The sequence below is a fragment of the Amblyomma americanum genome, chromosome 1, assembly GCF_052857255.1.
Source record: "Amblyomma americanum isolate KBUSLIRL-KWMA chromosome 1, ASM5285725v1, whole genome shotgun sequence".
Taxonomy (NCBI): Eukaryota; Metazoa; Arthropoda; class Arachnida; order Ixodida; family Ixodidae; genus Amblyomma; species Amblyomma americanum.
Genome location: NC_135497.1, coordinates 265,625,034 through 265,643,772, shown reverse-complemented (window position 1 = coordinate 265,643,772; position 18,739 = coordinate 265,625,034). Strand labels below are relative to the sequence as shown.

At 41.9% G+C, this 18,739-nt stretch overlaps 1 protein-coding gene across 4 annotated transcripts in view; it reads left to right on the top strand.

The window, feature by feature from the left end:
- Positions 1 to 18,739, top strand: part of LOC144115036 (DENN domain-containing protein 1A-like) — a 75,988-nt gene that overhangs the window by 24,121 nt on the left and 33,128 nt on the right. For all 4 annotated transcript variants that reach the window (XM_077649164.1, XM_077649163.1, XM_077649162.1 and 1 more), the window contains exons 13-15: positions 4,262 to 4,363; positions 9,782 to 10,009; positions 15,955 to 16,092. In XM_077649164.1, coding sequence (XP_077505290.1) covers positions 4,262 to 4,363; positions 9,782 to 10,009; positions 15,955 to 16,092 — 468 coding nt within the window. The remainder of the gene's footprint in view (positions 1 to 4,261; positions 4,364 to 9,781; positions 10,010 to 15,954; positions 16,093 to 18,739) is intronic.

Below are 18,739 nucleotides of genomic sequence, written 5' to 3'. Positions count from 1 at the left end.
TGCCTGTGGTGTGCATTATGACTAAGACCCCTAATTTTCTGCAGTGGAAAATTTTAAGTTCTACCAGGTGAGAACAACGAATCTGCAATATTTTGTAGAAAGCCTCTCGCACATTAATGCATGTGGCTTTACATACAGAAGTGGCTGCGGGCTTCTCCTCCATGGGCCGAGGTCGCTGAGAAATTTGTTTTTTCTCGCTGTTCGCGTGCGTAGTGGGTGAGCGTGCTATGGCTATCTTGAACATAAAAAAAAATATTCACGCTGTATTCGTGGTTCGGTTCCAAATATAATGTGAAGTGCTTTCTGAAGCAGTTAATTCAAGAAAAAGGAACTTGCATTATATTTATGCAAATGCAGTAATACGTATTGCTTTCGACAGCTGCCAGTGCTGTGACTCCTCCAACAGAAGCATATGGGCATGTTGCTGCCAGAACCAAGTGCTTGAAGTGCTAGCTGGCTTGAGCGAATGTGGGAGCAAGCATGTAAAGGCACCAGCAGAACTTCATTCTGTTCCAGGTCCTACTTTTTAAGAGAGTTCAGACGGTTCAAGTAATCACATTCCCATCATTTTATCATTTATACTTATGTCCATGAGCACAGTATCATCAAAAAAACTCTTATGCGGCTGCTAACACACTATTCCGCATAAAATGCTAAATCCGAATCACAGGAAACTAGGGTTCTTAGTTTGTGTACAGCCGGAATTTTGCCTCACTGCATTTCCTACTACTGGAAACAGTGCATCTGGCAGCATACAGAGGTCGTAAAAACTGGGAACATGAGAGGCTCAAGTGGTAAGGCAGCGCTCCAAGTATGTGCTCAGTGCCCTGTGAAGTCGGAGCACCACATATGTGCTTAGTGCTGGGTTGTGCGCCTCATCTTTTTGTTCCATCTGTTTGCATTGGTTTCTCTTTAAGTAAATCGATACCAATTAGCCCAGAGAGGCATCCTTGTTGAGCCAAGAGGCTGATATTATAAGTCATATATGTTCTACAGAGCATGTTGCTTGAGTGCTCCAGAAAAGTGTTCGGACATCTGTACTTGCAGAATTAAGCCAAGCAGGAATACAGTAAATGTGAATGTAGTAGGCTCCCGTGAAGGTGAACTTGAAGGAGTCATGAAGACTTCAAGTATGTACTACAGGAAAAAGAATGAAGTGATCTTGCAGTGTGAAGATAATTGTAGATAGAGCATTTATTACACTATGCATGCTCAAAAGCAGTGCTGTGACGACATGACTGATGTGGCCTGGATGACTAGCAGTTTCACACAGGCTTCAAGGCCACGTAATAGCAGGTCAGTTTTAACCTTTGGTTCACTAGGAAATCTTATAAATGCCTGGAAAATTTAGAATCCTCTGAAGAAAGAAGCCAAAGTTTTGCCCATTGGAAGAAAATACCTTATGAAAGCCGCATGGTGATGTAAAAGTAGCGCATTCTGTCATTATTGGGGTAATGCGAGTGACTGTCAGGCTACATTCTGATGTGCTGCTCCTTTAAGCTTAGTTTCTTTTGACAGCAGACGGTTGTGGTGACTGGTAAAAATCATTTTTAGCTGGAAAGTGCATTCCTTGCCTTTTTTTTTACCTCCAGCTGCCAAGTTCATTTGTATTCAGTGCACAGAGGTGGAATAACAGAGTGCACATACTTAAATATAGGGGTTGGGCTTTTCGGTTTTTATTTTTTGAAAATTGAGTGGAACTTTTTCAGTGTTTATTTTAGAACACAATTTTTTGTGTTTTTTGGAAAATATTATGTCCCACGGAAAAAATACTGGTTTCTTTTAGTGGTGTAGGGGTCACCACCGTGTGGTCAAAAGTCATGTACCTATAGCTAATTTTGGCTTGTTTGTTAGCAACAGCAGTTTATGTGCTGTAAGTGATGCAAAAATGGCTGTGTTTAGAGCAGTGGTTGGAATAGGAAATACTATCTCAATAGAAACAAATTAACAGTGGTAAAGTGAAGTGATTGAGCTAGAAGATGAAAATGTAGATATCAGTTTAAATCTAAAAACTGGGTTATGCAAAAATCCAGACAAAAAAATGAGTGAAAGTAATGTACAGGTGAGCAACACCCGTGTATACTTGCTACACTTATGCAAGTAGAACTAGACCTTTTTGTCTAGTTGCCGTCATGCTAGACTAGATTTATCTTTATCTACTTGTGATAAATGCAGGTGTATTTGTTGTTTGCACTACACTGCTCACTCCTTCACTCATGGAGCCACCGCGGTGGCTGAGTGGTTATGGCGCTCGGCTGCTTGCCTGAAAGACGCGGGTTCGATCCCGGCTGCGGTGGTTGAATTTCGTTGGAGGCGAAATTCTAGAGGCCCGCGTACTGTGCGATGTCAGTGCACGTTAAAGAACCCCAGGTGGTCGAAATTTCCGGAGCCCTTCACTATGGCGTCTCTCATAGCGTGAGTTGCTTTCGGACGTTACACCCCCATAAACCATAAACCAATCCTTCACTCAGGGAAATAACTGTGAAAGAGGCAAACGCTTCACAAGAACAAAGTTCCGGACTGGAAATAAAAAAAAAACTAAAGAAAAAGTGATCGCAGCAGGATTCCAGGAGGAGCCAGAGGGCACCTCCTGCAATTGTTTTCTTCCTTAATGGGAGACCAGGTCTCGAAATGATAAAATATGAAAATTTCGTTTCTGCGAAAATGGCACATTCAGGATAAATACACTCGAAAGTTCCTGCCTAAAAAGTTTCAAGGTATCAATTCGACCTCCAGCTACTAAAATATCTGTATATTTTGCGCCTATGAAGCCCAGAAATGACGATTTCAGAGCGAAATGCAGCAGGACTTCGGGGCCATCGCTTCTCACGACTGCGCCCTTGATGGCCACCATCTTGGTTTTGTTTGAAAACTGGGTCCTTTCTCTTCTACCTGGTATTACACACTACTGTGAAATATTTTTGGAACGCCTGCATTCCGCTGTTTTTTGAGGCCTCTACAACGACCTCCGAATAACTGGCACCCGCAAATCAAGCGCGATTTTCTCAGCTTCGTGTTTTTTGCCAACATGACTAGCCTTGCGGAAGTTTTCAATATGTTTTTAGGGTGCAGTTTCAATTAATCTTATACCATTGAAGTCAGAAAGAACTAAACTGTGGAGCTATGTGGTTTTTGTTTGGCTGAGTCAAACATTTCAAATTATGTGAACCATAATGTCACCTAACTATACTTCATAATTATGGTGCTTGGACAAAATTTTTGTAGGATGATGACCTTCAAAAACAATATAATTAGCATAGCTCCAGATGGCAGGTCTTTGGATACAGCCCCATTTCAATCGAAACCAAGAAATATAGAAAGTGTCTTAATGACCTGCAAGAATTTAACTAATTAGGCTTCAGTTATTTTCCTAAAATATGGGAACTAGTTGAGGTATGCTGAAATTATAATTATATATTTGAAAACAGGAAGAAGAAACACATATACACACATAATTTCATTACAATATTTTTAATAATGAAAAAGTTCATTTCAAGGCCCGTGTCTCCCTTTAATAAAGCGAAATTCTAAAGCAGCTATTGACTTTCTCTGATTATACTTGCACTGGAGAGGAGCCGAATAGACGTGATCTGTACAAGCATCAGCAACTTGCCGCTAGCAAAGCAGCTACGAAAATATTACACTTCATTTACTCTGCAGCATACTGCTCGAGCAGTCTGACAAGTGTGATCGACTCAGCACGTGAGCACATGCCGTAGAAATAAGACGGTTTTGATCATATATATATATATATATATATATATATATATATATATATATATATATATATATATATATATATATATATATTTCCAGTTTCACTGATTTTTCCAGTGGTGCCCATTTTACAGTGCTGTATTAGGCAAGCACAAATGTCACATAAAACCAGCCTATGTCCTTGTGGTGAAAGTTACTCAAATGAAGTGTAGAAACAGCTGACTGCCATGTAAACTGCTTCGGTGTTACACATAAGTGCTGTGGAATAGTGCGGAAAGGGGCAACTATGTCAAGGCAGCCTTTCTTTTGTGGTGCACAAAATTGGTAGTATGTACACATTGTTAAAGAAAATTATGGCTAATTTTATGTGTTGCTCTTCGCTGCATTCAGTGATAAGTGCCTATGTAACAAGCATTTGCTTACATGTCATATTTTCTTTAGGATAATGGAAGGTACAAAGTCATTATTACAAAAGTACTTTCATTGAGCCAGTTTAGTCTTCATTCTGGTGGATTGGTTGATGTTTCTTGTTCTTGCTCTGCAGAGGGTGTCTAGAAGTGAGCTAGGGGAAGTGGTTATTCTTGATGTTGACAACAACAAGGTCGAAAGCCCATTCAACGATGTGGAGACACTGCCAAGTGAAATTGTGAGTACTGTGTGCACTTTGGTGCCTGAAATACAATAAAAAATAGACCTCTATGCTGTACACTACATCACTACATGGCACATCAACCTGGGAAATTGACCTTCCTGTCTCCACTTCATGAAAAATAGCACTTACTGCAATAGTCTTTATTGCACTTTCTCTCAGATGAAGTGACACAAGGGAAAAGTATTGAATGATGTTTGAATTTATTAGCAACGGAAGAAATACATGAAATTTCATGCCGCAAGATTGTGTGTCTATTTGTTTTAATAAGGGTCCCACGCACCATTTAGACATCTTAAATAAGCAAGTGCAATGTATAGATCAGATGATTATGGTTGTCTCTGTGCAATACTAAAACATGCACGGGGTAAATTATGGTCAGATTTAAAGCCAAAAGCTTGCTTGTGCTCATTTGCAACCTAGCTAATCTTCTCATCCATATCTTCCTTCTGCAATGATGAAATGGGTACACCTGCTACATATTTTATTGGTCCATCACCCTAATCGATTGATGGCAGGCTTTGCATAGCGCCTTGTTGCTTGGCACTTTACATCTGCTTTTTCGCTGCACTGTTCATGCTTTAGTGGGAAGAAGCAAGTTTTTTAGCATCACTTTCTGCTCTATTTGTGTTTCTGTGAGGCCTGTGTATTGTGTTGCCTTCCACTTTCTTTTGTTTCTTTCTTTCTGTCTCAATGAGACTTGTGTATTATGCTCTTTCACTTCGTTTGTTTGTTTCTTTTTGTGTCACAGCTTTGTCACTCACTGGCATACCATCTCTGCAGTAATTGCAAGTACAGCACCATTTTAAATCTGCTGCTCGCACTTTACCGTGCTGTCTAACTGTGTTATAGCAAATATGTTTTTTGCCTTATCCGATGAGCTGTTGGAACCTGCCACTTCTTAACAACAGATGGACATGCACCTAGCATGGTGCAGACAAAGTGCATGACTTAGATTTTAGACATACAGTAGACCCCCGTTAAGATGAACTCAGTTCAGATTAATTCTTGGATAAGATGAACAGTGTAAGGACATTTGATTAGTTTCCCATTGACTCAGTGTAAAAAAGAAATCAGCCGAACTTGAACTGTTTCACATATTGTTCAGTTAACACTATTTTCATGGCGATCATGATCCACAGCGACTCCACAGAATGGTACTCGCAGAGCACTCTCACGACACTCTTGGGGCGTACAAGAGACAGAAAAAAAAAATAATGCTTAGCACACCATCCCTAGAAAGCTTCAGTGCACCTTTGCACTCACCCTCACAAGGAAACTTCCCCGTGCCTTTGTGCAAAGGTGTGGAGAAGCTTCCTTGTGGGTAAGGCAATGCAGGGCGAGGCACCTTCACAGTGGCTTGTGCGCGGCACGGAATCGGACATGGCCCGATACCTGCGCCGCATTCGCACCACCTGCGCCAGGCGGAAGGACGCTTGGTGCACCTGCTCATGAGTTAGTAATACCTACGCTGCGTAAGGAGTGGGATAAGAGACAGAAATATGGCCATATGCTTTCAGAACCTGTACTGTAACCTGTGACCTGTAGGGCAAGCCAGCTAGGCCCCTTCCAAGTGCTTGCAGCTAGAAGGAAAGAAAAAAAAAAGCAAGAAAAGATTTAAACTGTGGTCACAGTAGAACAAAAAAAGAGACTGCAAAAAAGAAACTAGACCAATGCTGCTTTTAAGTGGCATGGCATGACCTTGTTTCATGCCCTCACTCTTCATTTCACTTCATGCATAGTGCAACAAATGCTCTATTTGCAATTATTTTCTTACTGCACGACCATTTTATTCATCGTTTTCTTGTAACTTATATTTTGACACACCCAGGATACTCACATGTCTTTTTTAGGGCACTTCTGTTAAGATGAACTTCTGATAACATGAAAAAATTTTCATGGTTCCTTCAAATTTGTTTTAATGGGAGTCTACTGTAATTTTCATTTCTGCTCTAGAGAGACGACAGAGAAATGTTTGTTGCAAAGATTAATCTGATGCATAAAAGGAGCCCTTTTGGAAAAAGGGTGCACTTGTGAAAAGCACGGCAAATTTTCTTCATCACAATGCATGTAGCTGCACTATTAGCGTGTTTTTGTGAAAAAGTTGAGTGGGGGCGTATATACTGGGCAGTGCCTCATGCCTGTCCAAGTAGGCGCATAAAATTTATGACAAGTAGATTGGGGGGGGGGGGGGGGGGGGGTCCTTCAAACAGTAAATATTTATGGAAATGAGCTTGGTAAGGTCCTCCACCAGCTTGCAACCAAGTAAATGTGGTGCTTGAATGGGCTCTCGATAAGGAGTTGAGCTTTGCATTAACATAAAAGCTCCAAGCAAGCATTACCATGTTTATCAGCCGCCGCAGTAACTCAGTGGTTGTGGCACTTGGCTGCTGACCCGAAAGACGTGGGTTTTTTGATCCTGGCCGCGGGGGTAAAATTTCGGTGGAGGCAAAATTCTAGAGGCCCGTGTACTGTGCGGTGTCAGTGCACGTTAAAGAACCCTAGGTGGTCGAAATTTCCGCAGCCCTTCACTACGGCGTCTCTCATAGCCTGAGTCGCTTTGGGACGTTAAACCCCCATAAACCATAAATAATGTGTATCATTTCAGGTGTGAAAAGGTTTGGTGGCCAACTTGTCTTTTCATTTTGGAGCTTCAGCTAGTATTGAATGCGATATGCTGGTCCAGGGCTAATGTACAATCAGCAGCGAATGAAACGCAAGCAAGAGAACTGAGGTGCCAACACAGAAGTGCCAACATATTTACCTAAAGGACAGTCTTCGCACCTTCGAAGTGAAATTACTCTCCCTCTAGTATTGAGGCTCCCTCCACTATGAGCTCCTCATTTTGCTGTCCTTGGTTCAGTTGATTTGTTCACGTTTTACTTGTTGCTGATGGTACAATTGTGATGCTGTCTCTTTGAATGACTCACACTAGTTTGTTGGTATCATCTTTTTGTTGCTGAAGTTGTGTCTGCATCTTCTGTGGCTCCCATGAATGCTCATCTCTAGTAAGGAGAATCCTCAGTACTATTGATGCCGTCTCCTTCTCAATCCATGCTCGCGCTTTTGTAAGACTTTTGTACAGCTGTCATCTTATTGAATTTTGATTGCACTGTGAATATAGTCGGCTGTAGGGGTAATTCGTACTCGGAGAGGACTGGAGATTTGTCCGAATTATGCAGAGTTCGCATAGGGTAAGCCTTTTTAATGCACTCTGTGTCGATGGGGCAAAACATCTGTTTGAATAAACCAAAAGTTCAAATTAAATGAGTTCAAATTAACAAGCGTCGATTGTGTGTATAAATTGAACACCTTTACTGAAAAAAAATTGACATTCCATTGTTGGTGTGTGATACAGCGTTTCAAAAGTGCCACTGCCTTTTCATACAATTTTCTCAAATTTTATGCATGCTGCTGTCATGCCAATGCTGTTTACTGGTAGCTTGAGGTTACCGCCTTGGCCTACTCAATGTGTCAATGGTATTGACAGTGGTGGGAATGTTGTGCCAGTTGTGCCAACTTGCACCACTGCATTAAGCCTGCTACATGCCGCCATGCCGCAACAAAATAGTGGTTTTTGATGAAATTGCAGCAAGGCTGCGCCAACATACTATTCCAGCAACCTAGAGCCATGCTTAGTTGTGAAGAGGTTGAGGCTGTCACTCACTGTGCACAGATATTACCACCTAATCTTCAAAGGCATGACTCTGGTTCCTTTTCCCGTTATGCAACGAGAAAGATGACCACGGAATCCAACTCCGTCCTTTTTACAGCAAATGCACATGTAGATAAAACATTGCTTTTAAGAGGCTCAAAGAGGCTTAGTGTTGGTTCCACTAGATTTATAGGGCTTTTGTGCAGTACCGCCATGTGTCCAAGGTCTATATGAGGCCATCAGAAAGGCTTTGGACGTGCTCCAGCTGATATAGTAGCTTCATTCCACGCATCTCATTCACTCTCACTAGCTGTAACAACGCTGTCAACATCCGAGCTTCCGATTTGTTTGTACAGTAGGCTTTGTTATTTCAAAACCTCGTTGTTGACAGTCGGTTCATATAAATAGGAGTGGTAACTAAATTGAGCCACTTCCAATGGTGGGGTGGTACTATCCATCGGTTAGCATACGGTGACCACATTGTGTGTGCTTGATATCAAGCTTGTGTCATTACCTGATGCCGTCCACCTCACGAGCTTGAACTGTACGTTACGGTGCGACGAAGTCTGAACCGTATCTCTTCATGGCAAACACTTGAAGAGAAAGCAGCAGAGTGTGTGGGAAGCACATGGCAACTCCGAACCCATCGCTGAAGGAAGGTATCGGTGTTCCTTGAGATAAGAACTGCGCATGCACGATAAAACATTTCATCACGGGAGGCGCGCCCATGTTGAGTTGCAAGAAACCTGTCATACCCTCCTACAGGGCTTGAAGTTGAAATTAAGCGTGTACTGAAGTTTCGAGAAAAAGGGAGTTGGGTTGAGGGCAGAGGAGAAGCACTAGTCATTTGTTATTTTTTATTGTGTAGTTGATGTATCCCATGGGACGAGTAACGTCTGACTCCATGATTCTTCACAAAGATGACAAACTGTTTGTTGTGTGTAAAAAAAAAATTCATTACAAATTACGGGGGTGCCTTCAGAAAAACAAGGTGTGTAGGGAAATCACTTGTCTCCTATGAGCCTGTGCAGTGCTTAGGTACTTGGGCTATGCCTCGAAACGGCGATGGCGGGGTTGCGCTCATGGGTGTTTCTCAACATTTTCTGCAAGTTTTGCACAGAAAAATGAGCACTGACGCTGACAGTCCAAAATTTCACTCATTTTGCTTTGTGATTAAAGTGATTTTGAGACATGACAAAAAACAGCAGACAACACGAGCGCTACTAACAGCTGAAGTTTTATTGTAAGCAAGGCAATAAATAAATAGGAAAAGGAATAAGAATTTACTTTGTGAATTTGGGCGTATTTAAAAAAATATGCAGAGGTGGCCAAGAAGGCTGCCTACAACCCTGTATTACTCAAATCTTCATGCAGCACGCTGTAATTTTTTAAACCATGGAATTGCGACTATAGAGCTTTTGCTATAAAACATGAGAGAGCAGTTCCAAACTGATTTTTAACCTTCTACAGAACCTGCTCCAAAATGCCCTTTGCCATTCCCACCACTGTATTGGTGATACACATGGCAATACAATTTGGCATGGTTTCCTACTAAACAACATTTCTGCATCTTTTTCTTTAAAAGTATGCCATAGTCCACCAAAGAAAAAGATATTGCATGCATATTTATTTCGCATTAAGCCTTTGCACTCATCTTGAAACATTCTGTAAACCTTTGGTGCGTCTGGAGCATAAAGTGCATGTTATGTTGAACAGTTCAGTTGGTACCAGTGACAAGTGTGGCTGTCTGTGTGGTGCAGGTGTCACCACTGAAACGCAGCCTACGCACGCACCACCAGACTTTGGGAGATGGTGTGTCGCAGGCATTCCTGCGGGCCCTGGTGGCCCTCATGGGTGGCTACCGGGAGGCTGTGCGCATGGAGGTGGGCCAGCGAATTACATTCGATCCTGATCGTTTCCTGCAGTCACGGCCTGCCAGCTTGAGGCCCTTCTTGGAGCGCATGCTCCAGCTCCAGATCTTTCACCAGGCAAGAAACGCCATTAGGGTCATTTGTGCTGTACTGTGTCTGGGAGCAGTCGACAAAGGTTGCCAGGAAGTGCATTTTTGCACTCTTTTAAAGCTGCTGCTTAGATTCACATCTTAGAGCGCAGCTCTTGGGCACCTGTTCCCGGGTTGAGCGGCACGCCTCGGTGTAGCCGAGCGTGGAAGATGAAAGACAACAATAGCGAAAAGAGGAGATGGAGGAAACTGGAGGAGGAGGGTACGGTGGTAGCGTGAAGGCAGGTTGCGCGGTGGCAACCCGTAGCATCAGAGTAGCACGCGCCGTCGTCTGCTCAATGATGACGTCATCAATAAGGTGTGCGTCGCTCGCAAGAGATGGCGCCATAGTAGTGCGCGCTGTAAGCTTGGCAATCGTTCGCCCAAGGTGAGGCTTATCGACGGCAGAACACTGCGCACGCTGCCCAAGTTGAAACCCAGAGCTGCCTCCATTCGGCACTCCATGTTCTGTATGCGGTCATCTATGGTTTGAGTACTACAGCAGCTGCGCTCAAAAATCGCATTACTGAGAAGCGTAATTGTTGGCTAATTTTTTTGTGGAACACATCAGAGGCAAATAGCTTATTACTGCTCAACATTTCAAAACTTGAGGACATATATCATATTTTCATGGTTGCACATATGGTGCAACCATGAGCATAACTCAAAGGGAAACTTTTAGGTAGCTCAGAAATTTAAAAACTTACACAGATATCTACCAGTTTTTTGTGGTTGCTAGGGGCTGCAAAAACCTGCGGAAATTTGGGCAGTCTGGTAGTTCGTTGTCTGTATAGTATTCTGATGCTTCACACCTTTCTTAATCTCCGTGCAGATCATGTACGCAGATGACAGATGGTAACCGCTTTATGAGCTCGGAGTTTGAGGGCTATACTGCCATCAGCACATTGCCAAGCGCATGCGATGGGGCAAAGTGCATATGTAAAAGTAAGCATGCCTCAGTGGAAACAGTGCTGTCTGTTGTAGAGAGGCCTCAAAACATGGAAAAACTTGATCTTCCAAAATTTTTCCCTGCCTTTCACGTTCTATCTGAGCACGTTAAGGCCTTTAGACTGCTTACATTCCCTGCCTTTGGCCTTCTATCTGGCCACATTGAGGTCTTTCGGCTGCTCAGGCAATCGTAAAGTTGCCCGCATGTTTTTGACGAAGGGTGTAGGTTTGTGTATTTTGTCATCAGCTTGTGAGCAAGCAAGTAACTTCATAGATCTGGACATCACTAGTAAGCATATCCAGGAGCAAAATCAAACCTAAAAGAGCTCTGCATATTGCCATTATTTATTGCAGTGCTTACAAAACAAAAGCCCGCATGGAAAATATGACTTCCTCTTTCTTAATGCTGAAAATATAGTGATGGAGAGAGCTGTGTCTGTTGTATTGTTTTTCATTTTGCATAGTGTTTCGAAATTTGGATAATGGTTTAGTTTAGTAATAATGGGGGTTTAACTTCCCAAAGTGACTCGGGCTTTGAGAGACTCCGTAGTGAAGGGCTCCAGGAATTTCGACTGCCTGGGGTTCTTTAATGTGCACTGACAACGCACAGTACACGGGCCTCTAGAATTTCACCTCCATCAAAATTCGACCGCCACAGCCAGGATCGAACCCGCGTCTTTCGGGTCAGCAGTCAAGTGCCATAACCACTGATTAGCCACCGCGGCGGTGAAGTTTGAATAATGGTGCAACTAGCCTGGCAGAAAGTTTTCTCGACCAAATTTCTCTGTGTTATCTGGAATGGATTCTTTTAATGATGTGTCTCCGACTATAGTGTGGCAGACTTTCTTGCATTAGCATATGTTAATCCATCTTTTCGATAACTTGGGTGATGTGCAAAAGTCCAAACAGGTGCTTACAATATTGCCAGCATTGCTTGATGTGTGCCTTTTGCACTTTCCTGAGGCATGGCTGCACATAGCGCAAGTATGCCAACACTACATCATCACCGCGGTTATAAAAGGCAGGGTAGAAGCTAATAAACATCTCTTCATGCCTCCCAACTAGGCCTACGTGTCCCTCTATTTATGTGCCTGTGTTTTCTTCAGGAAAAAAAAAAAGCATTGTTTTGTGCTTTCGCTATGAGATATCAGTAAATGTGATCTAAATGGAATTGTAGATGAGCAGCTGATGATAGCCATTGCGGTGGCTCAGTGGTTATGGCGCTTGGCTGCTTACTTGAAGGACAAGGGTTCAATCCTGGCCGCGGCAGTCGAAGACGCCTGTGTACTGTGCGATGTCAGTGCACGTCATACATGGCAAAGTTACTTTTGAAAAGTGACTAAATTCCATTACTGATTACTTTACTAGAAATCTCACAGAAGTAATTAAATTACTGGTCTCGAAGAGTATGACATTACATTGCAGTTACTTGCTATAAGTAATGGAAATTACTTTTTAGTTTCGATGCTAAAAATGTTGCTCATTGGTCATAGTTTGTGCAAAATTTCTAGAGTTCATTGTTTGCACTGCCACTGAGCTTGAAAATGGGTGTAGGAAATTTTGCCCCTCTTTAGTCCATTGAACAGCCGCTTTGCAGATGTAGACGAGGACTTTCTCACATCACTCTTCAATCAGAAGTGCATCGTTCAATGCATAATATGGTCCCACCATCCTGATTTTAAAGAATCTGTTGTCCGCATAAACAGCGGGAGTGTATCGACTGCTTAATCACGCTCGTCATCCCAGAAGTGCACAGGGGCGCAGAGAAGCTGCCAATTCTGCTGTTCAATTGATTTGTTCTGGAGGCAAGTTGGTAGAAATAAATTGCATGTCGCAGTGATGCTGTTGCCTGTGTTGCCCTTGAGTTAAAAATAGGACCTCAAATGAGGCCATAAAAGCCCGACAGCTCACAACCAAATTTCTTAGACGCGTCAATTGAGACTTCTTGTCAGTGCGGCGATGTCACAGTATATTGTGGAGCAGTATAGAAGGAAGTCCTTGCTCAAGCACTTGCAGTGTGTCTTGCGAAAAGGTGCCGTATGTCATGCCATGGTCATGGGAGTCCTCCTGGTGGCCGTGTGCAGTGCAGGAAGATTTTGTAGCAGTCCCGTGACTGCTACGCACGACTCTTCACCAAGGTAGTGCTGACGCCTGCACGCACATCGCCTCTCATCCACGTGTGCCGCTTCCCTGGAGTGCTGGCTATCGCTGGTTGCACGCTTTTAAGGCGAAAACCCTATATGGCACATTAACAATGATACCCGGTGTCGTCAGCGTCCAAAAAGTGTTCTACAACCCCCAATGACGTCATCAGCAAAGAGAAAAATTTCTTCCGAAGGTGCAGAGAATTGAACTTAGGGTCATCAAATTTCAAGGCGATCGTGCAATCCATGGCCCACAAAATTTCATTGCTTTTTGGCGAATAATGATTCATTTAATGTATGTGTTGCCTTATGCTAATGAGTAAATGTGTCATTAGAAAGGAGCGAAACAATATAAATAAAAAAATGAATGCTTTTCGCCTTCAAAGCATGGAAGTGGTCTTATACCCCTGTCACATGGGACTTCTTCTCGGCCTTTGCCGTAAAGTTGTCTTATTGCACTAAAGGAGGAAAACCGAAAAGGAGCAGCGACGCTGCTACACGGCAAATCCAAAGGAGCTAGAACGCGGCCTCCGTGAATGCCAAAAGTCACCACTGTGTGTGCAGCGGCGCTAGTAACATTATGAAATTAAAGCAGACGGTAGCACTTCAGCTAAGAGCGCTTTCGTTTATGTTGGAAAAAGTAGCTATCACGATAATAAACGAGCGTTCTTACGGTGAGAAACGGATATTTTGAAACAATGTTTCTTTTTTTTTTTTCATCGTTCTCGGTCCGACCACGGTAGGCGCACTTTTCCGTTCGGCTCCTCGTCGTGTTCGAGAAGCGTGCTTTGTTGCTTGTGTCTTTGTGCACACAAGCAAACTCAAAACACACACACAACAAAGAGCAAACGAAGAAAAAACAGCAAAGCGAGATGCGCAAGCACGTGTGTGTCGATGCGGCTGCTGAAAAGCGTTCAAGTCCTTTCTTAGCAGTGTGGATGTCTTTAGTCATAGCCTCCTCTACGGTTAAGTGCACTGTAATGCAAAATTAACCATTAAATAAGATAAATTAGATATTTTTTTACGGTTTCAATACTAAAAATTGCGTCAATTTTTTATTCTTTGAGCTCGCTAGCTGGCGCTGCCGTCTGGGTTGCTCCTTTAAGCAACTTTAAGGCCGCTGACGGCTGCCTTTATTGCTACGGACCTTTATCGCAAAGGTCTCGACGCTTTGCCGTGTAGATGCGCGTCACGCGCCTTTGGGGCAAAGGACCTTAATTTCTAAGGCCTTACAAGTGCCCATGTGACAGGGGTATTAAGTGCCCTGCATAATTTATTCTTGCTTTGTGAGTCAATACAGTGGCTCATTGGTTATGTGGTGCTCGGCTGCTGACCCGAAAGACTCGGGCTTGATCTCGGTCGCAGCGGTCCTCAGGTGGCCAAAATTTCCGGAGCCCTTCACTATGGCGTCCCTCATAGCCAGAGTCGATTGCTTTGGGATGTTAAACCCCCATAAACTGTATCTTTGCTTTGTAGATGCTCAACTACACAAACGTGAGGCCAAAACATGGCAGATACAAGGAGAAGCATGGACTCAGTACTCAGTAAAAATAATTTTGCTAGTAATGAGTTACTTTTCCGTGAAAGTACTGCTTGAAAGTAGTTCATTTCATTAATAAATTACCAGCCTACAAAAGTAATGAATTACATTAAAAATTACTGAGAAAAGTAATTTAATTACTGTAATTTCATTACAGTAATTTACTGCCATGTCTGGTGCACGTGGTGGTGGTGGTCGAAATTTCCGGAGCCCTTCACTACAGTGTCCCTCATAGCCGGAGTCACTTTTGGGACGTTAAAACCCCCATAAACCAAACCAGCAGCTGATGATATTTAGTGGTGTTCTAGAGGTGCTAACAAAGGAGTTGCTTGTTCAAAGTATAGTGCCTGTGCTGACGGACAAAGTTTGTTCAGTTGGGCTTGTCCTGCCATATTGACTTAGTGGCTGTGGTATTTGGCTGCCAAGCCAGTAGTCATGGAATCCAATCCTGACCTTTGTTGTCACGTCCTGATGGAAGTGAAATGCAAAAACACCCGCGTGATATGCAATGACAATAAAGAACCTCAGGTTGTTGAATTAATCTGGAGCCCTGCACTGCAGCATATGTCGTGGCCCATATATAGCCTCAGGATGTTAAACCCTACTTATCATTACGATGGGCTTGCAATTAAGGCATGCCGAATGATGCGTTCACAGACGACCGTGAAGAAATTGGATGCCAGTGAAGTGTGAGAGGCATAGGGAAGTAGGAGGACTGATAGTGGGTGTTGCTAGAACTAAGTAGGAAGTGTCTTTTTTATTTTCCCTACTTGTAGAGTGGCGGTGGCTATGTGTGGCCATAGTCCTTATTTATGGTTTATTTCTTTGCTCTTATTGGCATACTGTCTATGATTATTAATTTGAAATGCTGTTTTCATGGGCTGTGTGCCCTAATGTGACAGTTAAAGTTTCTTTTCTCTTTACTCTGCAGCATTTCATATTTCGCACACACGAGCTGACATTCTTTTTTTCAGGTGTAGAATGCATAGCTGGGAGAATCGAACCGAAGCAGATCCCCTGTGTATTCCACATTTTTTACAACCCTTGTACTGTTTTCTGTGGAGGGCTATTTTAAACATAATTTTCCTTGTCAAGCAGACACTCAAAAATATTTGCTTGCAGCAGCATTGTTTGGTTATTTTCTAATTGCAATACTGGAATTATGGGTATTCAAAGGAGTTAGAGTAATGTACTTCTTTGAGAATCTAAACTCAGAATTTTTGCTGTACTTAGCATGTGGCTATGGCTTAGAACTAAAAGTACAATTTGCCTGATGTACCTCTTTGCACCTGTCTTTTGCAGTTTATTGAAGGTAGACTCCAGATTCTCAACTCCTGCGAGGTGCACAATGACATATTTGAACTGGAAGTGAACATGTTTGATGAAAGCTCCAACAAGCAATTCAAGCAGCATTACAAGTACTGGTTGGCAAACATGAAGGTGTGCTTTGTCTTTTTTGTTCCACGGGAATGAAACATTGTTGGCCGTTGGGTCTCTATGTACTGCTTAATGAGTGACCATAAAAGCTAAATATGAAGGCAGCATTTGACTGCCACCAAGTGGCTGTATTTTTGTCCATCAGTCAGAAGCATGTGTTGTAACATTTGACTGTGTGGTTCTTCAGCTAGAATGAGATATGTTTAATATATATATATATATATATATATATATATATATATATATATATATATATATATATATATATATATATATATATATATATATATATATATATATATATATATATATATATATGCTTCATATTATTATTTAGGCTACCATGAGTGAGTGCCGGCAGCTATGACTAAGCAGTACCACAGTGGAAACTAAGCAATTTTCTTTAAATAGTGTGAGCACTGTGTAGACATGGTCACTGAGACATTGCTACCTGCACATCAATTTTGAAAATCATTTAGTGATCCTTGTGCTGTTGACTTTTGGCCCAAGTGTGGCTGTATGTGTGGTAAGTTATGCTTTGCATATATCCTCCTTTGCTGTCTAGGCATAGTTTTTTTTTCTCTTTTTAGTAAGTGATTTCATACAAACCTTACTTTTGCTTTAATTAGCATTGATGAAATCGAAAATTTTTGCTGTATGGTTATTGCTTTACCCATCTGGCTTGGACCAGAACTAAACAATATTGTGTGAATAAAATAAATACCATATAGTTTTAACTTGTGCATTAAAAGCTTGACCTCATCCATGTGGTATCAGACTTGTGGGACAGCCAGTTTTGCAAGTACTTCTGCCTCCAGACACTTTTCGAAGTTGCACTGAGCTGCATATTTGTACTGGGACTACAGGTGGGGAACTGCAGCCACATGTCCGAGTACACTACTGTGTGTCTGTTCTTTGCTTTCTTTTTCTTTTTTTTTTCAAGAAGAAAAAAGTAAACAAATGTGAAACTGTGCACTTCTGTTTCAACCACATGTGTGTTTGAAACATGTGCAGTGGGCTTTATGACATGACCAAAACACGGCTTGTAAAGATATACTTAAAAATTGTGAATAATTTGAATGCTATTTTGCTCTAGAAATATAATGTAGAGAGTGTTTCTTCTTTTTTGCTGTACTGATTTGGGAACTTGCTAACGAGGCAAGTTAGTTGGCCTTTGCCGATTATAGATATAAAAATATGCACTGGGAGTCTCTTTTTCTTATTTATTTATTTATCCAAAGCCCACAGCACCAAAGGCATTAGAGTGGAGGAGGGAGGGAGGGATGAAAAAATTTGTGCAAAACAGCTCATGATACCTCGGCCCATCGGCATAGCAACTGTACACATTGAAACAAGCAGACACAACATGACTTAAAATGTATGCTAATGTAATATAAAAAAAAAACATCATTCGGCATAACACTCACAACACGGCTAAGTAATTTGCTTTCTTTTCTAATGAATTTTGGGGAAAAGGACATCATAAACAGTTCAGTTTTTGCAGAAAATGTGCTGAGATTGATGAAGTGGTTGGCTCATATTTTTTTGCATTTAGCATTAAGAGCTGAATGATAAATAGTGTTCGGAAAAGCTTGGGACAGTTTTTTTTTTTGTTCTGTATGTCTAGAAGTAACCTATTTAAATCTTTTTAGTGCATGTCACACTGAGCTGTGCAACATGTGCAGCTGATACACAATGAGAAGCAAAGCTTTGTACCCTAAATTGTTTCTTTTTATTGCGAATTATGGGCACTTCCGAAACTGTGCTCACATATTGAAAGATTAAGGACGCATTTTTTTTTTTTTAGGAAATGGTACCAAAATCTTCATTTAGTACGTGTGCTGCCATCTGTCGGTAAAACCAAGAAAATGCTTCATGTCATGTTTTTTGGCAAAGAAAGTGCCTGATAACACGTGGCAAGCTGGACTCGTCTTGAGCCAGAAAGAACAGTTTGCTTGTGACAATCCTGGCTTGCCCAAGTCTGCTGGGGGGTTAATCTATGTAAGCCTTGTAAAGGATGTCTCAGCATAACTAAGGAAATGTGCTAGCATTTCAATAACGAAATGTTGATGTTACATACACTTTAGCTGAAACGCAGTCAGATGGTGGCAGTTCAAATGAGAAGTGAATTAATTTTCATATAGTATTTATGTTCAGATTTGTGCTAATGTAATAAATTATGATGTGTGAGTGCACATCTGGATTTTTTGTACTAAGTTTAGCTTAGCTTAGCTAAAAGTGAAATTCATGTGGCACTGAATTAATGCCGCACTCATATTCTGTTCAGGTCTTGATACATTTGACTGCCATGATCACATGTAACTACTCTGCAAAGAATCCAATCAGTTGAAAACAACTACATTTGAGATGCTATGCTGTCGTTCATGGCACTAGCATAAGCAAAACTAAGAAAAAGTAGCTGTCATTACACAGGACCCTTAAAAGCACTGGACTTAAGATCTACCGTTTGGGACTGTGCATTAGTTACAAGCAGAAGCTGCCTTTGTCGGCTTACTTAATTAGTCTCTCACCCACGAAATCTGAAGGGCTAGTGTTGCAACTGGCCATCCTTTTAATTAGTGGACACTGCATTGTAGTGTGAAACTCATATTAAAAACAAAAACAAGTACTACGGAGTGTAGTGCTGTCT